The sequence below is a fragment of the Temnothorax curvispinosus genome, unplaced genomic scaffold (assembly GCF_003070985.1).
Source record: "Temnothorax curvispinosus isolate PA1 unplaced genomic scaffold, ASM307098v1 QBEX01001498.1, whole genome shotgun sequence".
NCBI lineage: Eukaryota > Metazoa > Arthropoda > Insecta > Hymenoptera > Formicidae > Temnothorax > Temnothorax curvispinosus.
Genome location: NW_020211278.1, coordinates 1,815,704 through 1,818,520, shown reverse-complemented (window position 1 = coordinate 1,818,520; position 2,817 = coordinate 1,815,704). Strand labels below are relative to the sequence as shown.

The window sequence follows — 2,817 nt, the reverse complement described above, 5'->3', positions numbered from 1 at the left end:
TTGTCTCTGATTACAGGTGAAATCATCGTGGAAATCGGTCGAGATCGGCGACATAATACCTCTGTTGCTCCTCATAATCGCCGCGTTGCTCATTAGCTTTTTTGTCTGCGCTATGGAGCGCGTTATTTTCAACAATTTTTCCAAACGAGTCAAGCTAAGAATGAATAACCCACAATTGAATATGTTACATCGTTAGAATGTTATATTTTGTTTAATAAAATTTGACAAACATACAGTCGTCTAAAACTATAATGTTTCTACATCTTTTATTTTTTTCCGATTTAAATCAAAGTAACTCAAAATAAATAACGGATAGATTATCCCTCCGAATTATTCTTTCAAATTTCAAATTCTTCGTCTCGTGTTTATGATTTCACATAGCTTTGTTTACATCAGTAGGACGAACGGTATTTTGCGGTCAGGGCAAACACTCGTAGGTTCTAGGATTTGCTGATTTCTCTGCCAGTCTCGTTCGAGAGTTGCCATCGACAACAAGTTAAAATCGCGGTTTGTCAAAGTGTTTCCACCGATCTGTGACTTTTCAGTTTTTGTCATCAAATTAATAATTAAAGTACTTGATGTAATATTATGTTAAAGATATGAGAGAAATATATTCAATATGTATACTTATTCAATTTATACATATTGAATATATTATATATTAAACATGATAATAAAATATTAATTGTTATTATAGTACATATTGAAAATATTATATTTAATTGTTCTTAATCGATGACAAATTAGCTTACATACATTTCTGGAAGCCAAATCATGTCGGGAAGGATTCCTCTGTTGGATCGCAAACTATTTGCCTTGAAATATGGCATTGATAAGGAAAATGTGTCGCATTCAACGGTACAAAATGGCAAATCTACCGAAGGCAGGAATGACGGTGGCGGCGCAAAGAAAAAAGGCTTATCGCTCAACGCAGAAAATCGTGCCGTTCGTACAACGTTAGTGCAAGGCTGTTCTTCCGTCGGCGAGGCAAAATTTCGGATTTACTCCGATGGCAATGATGAGAACGCACGATCATGCCCGCGCGTGAAAAAAGACGTATGCAGAAAAGAAATTAGAGCGAGGCAAGATAGAACGCTCGAGAAAGCAATCGTATCGACAACGAAAGCAGATACTCCTTCACGTCTAAGCGTCGTGTTACGCAGGTAAGGAGAACACAAAATAAAGAACGTTAGAATAGCTAACGTTAGAAGAGCTAATGCAAAGGAACAAATTTTTATTTTTCTACAGAGCACGTTCTTCAAGCAACTCTCGCCAAATAGTTCCTTTGAATGAGACCGAGATGAATAACAAATTATTTCATCGGAGGTAATTCCTATACGTATGATTAATCCACATTTTAAGAAATCTCTCTATATACAAAAAGTATGATATAATTTATTTGTATATTACTTAGTTTAAAATACAGAATAAAAGAAAAATGTGGCATGGATAAATTGTTCAGATTTTACTTTCAAAATTGTAACAGATATTAGGGAGGATATTCGAGTTTTGCTATGCCATTACATTTGACCTCGTCTAATGTTTACTTTTATGTCTGTTATAAAACAAAATGTCATGGTTTTTGTAAATTTAAATTCTTATATTCTTTTCTTTTCAATTTCTTTCTTAATTCAAATAAATAAAACGCAAATAACGTACGTAACGTTTTTTCTATATTTACCGTGACATTAATAAATTAATAAATTATATTTTATTTAGAGCTTATTCTGAAACCAGAAAGCAGCGATTTTTGTCGCGATACCCGCCCTGCGTCGCACAATCATCCGATGATCGAAAAATGAAGCATCTTACAGACGATGTTAAAAAACGAACGTTTTCAAGCATCCAAATGTGGAAGGATAAAATGAGGAAGCCACATAGTTAGTACTTTAAGATAGTATAATGAAGACCCAAAGAGAGTTGTATGCGCAAGCATGAATTAAAAAAAAATTTTTTTATTTGTGAATTTTTTCAGATGGTACTGTGCCCAAGAACATTATGGGCAATATACAAAATGTGGATAAAACGCGTGCCAAAACCCAATTGCGGAGGAGCTCTGTTGTCCATGGATCTGTAGATTTACAATCGCAAAATCGTGCGACCAATCTAGATGAAAATATTCAAGAACCGGCACCAAAAGCTGACACCCTTTCGGATGTATTAAGGTTTTTATCAAAAGAAATTGCAATGATTTTAGAAGATGAACCAAGTTTAAAAGCACAGGTTGAAAAGAGGTAAATCGTAAAGAAATTTGCGGAAATAAAATAAAATAAATTTTCTATTAGTATATTATTAATATTTAATTATTAATAAAAAGTGACATAAAAAAATTGTTTTTTAATAATAAATTATAATAAAGTAAGTATAGAACATGCTTTGCCGAATTTTGAATTATTGCAAGTATTTTTTTTTTTTTTAGAAACTTTATTCTAGATAATAATTTGAGCAGCACGACCATGCTTAATTCTAATATCGCTACACGTTCTCCTTCTACCTCGACTCCAGCAGAGGTAAAAAAATATATGATTTATACAAACAGCACAAAAGTGTATATATTTATTAATTACTGTTAATAGAGCAATATGTTATTTTTTGGTAAATTTACAAATTGATATGCGAATTAGATGTATTTTCAAAACAGTCTTACACTTACACAGGCATATTGCTATAATTTCAGTATTAAAGTAATATCAATGTAAATAATCTTTTATCTCTCATTTATTGTGATATTTATAAAAGAAAGTTTTCGCATTTGTCGAAAAGGTATGTCACGAAGAACGTATGATGACCTTGAAATCATTGGCCAAGCAGGAGAAC

The 2,817-nt window shown here is 32.4% G+C and overlaps 1 protein-coding gene across 1 annotated transcript in view; it reads left to right on the top strand.

The window, feature by feature from the left end:
• LOC112465304 overlaps window positions 1–196 on the top strand; it is a 4,980-nt gene extending 4,784 nt beyond the window's left edge. Inside the window, exon 9 of the mRNA XM_025032812.1 lies at window positions 17–196. Within this exon, the coding sequence (XP_024888580.1) occupies window positions 17–196 (180 nt within the window). The remainder of the gene's footprint in view (window positions 1–16) is intronic.
• Window positions 197–2,817: the final 2,621 nt, after the last annotated feature.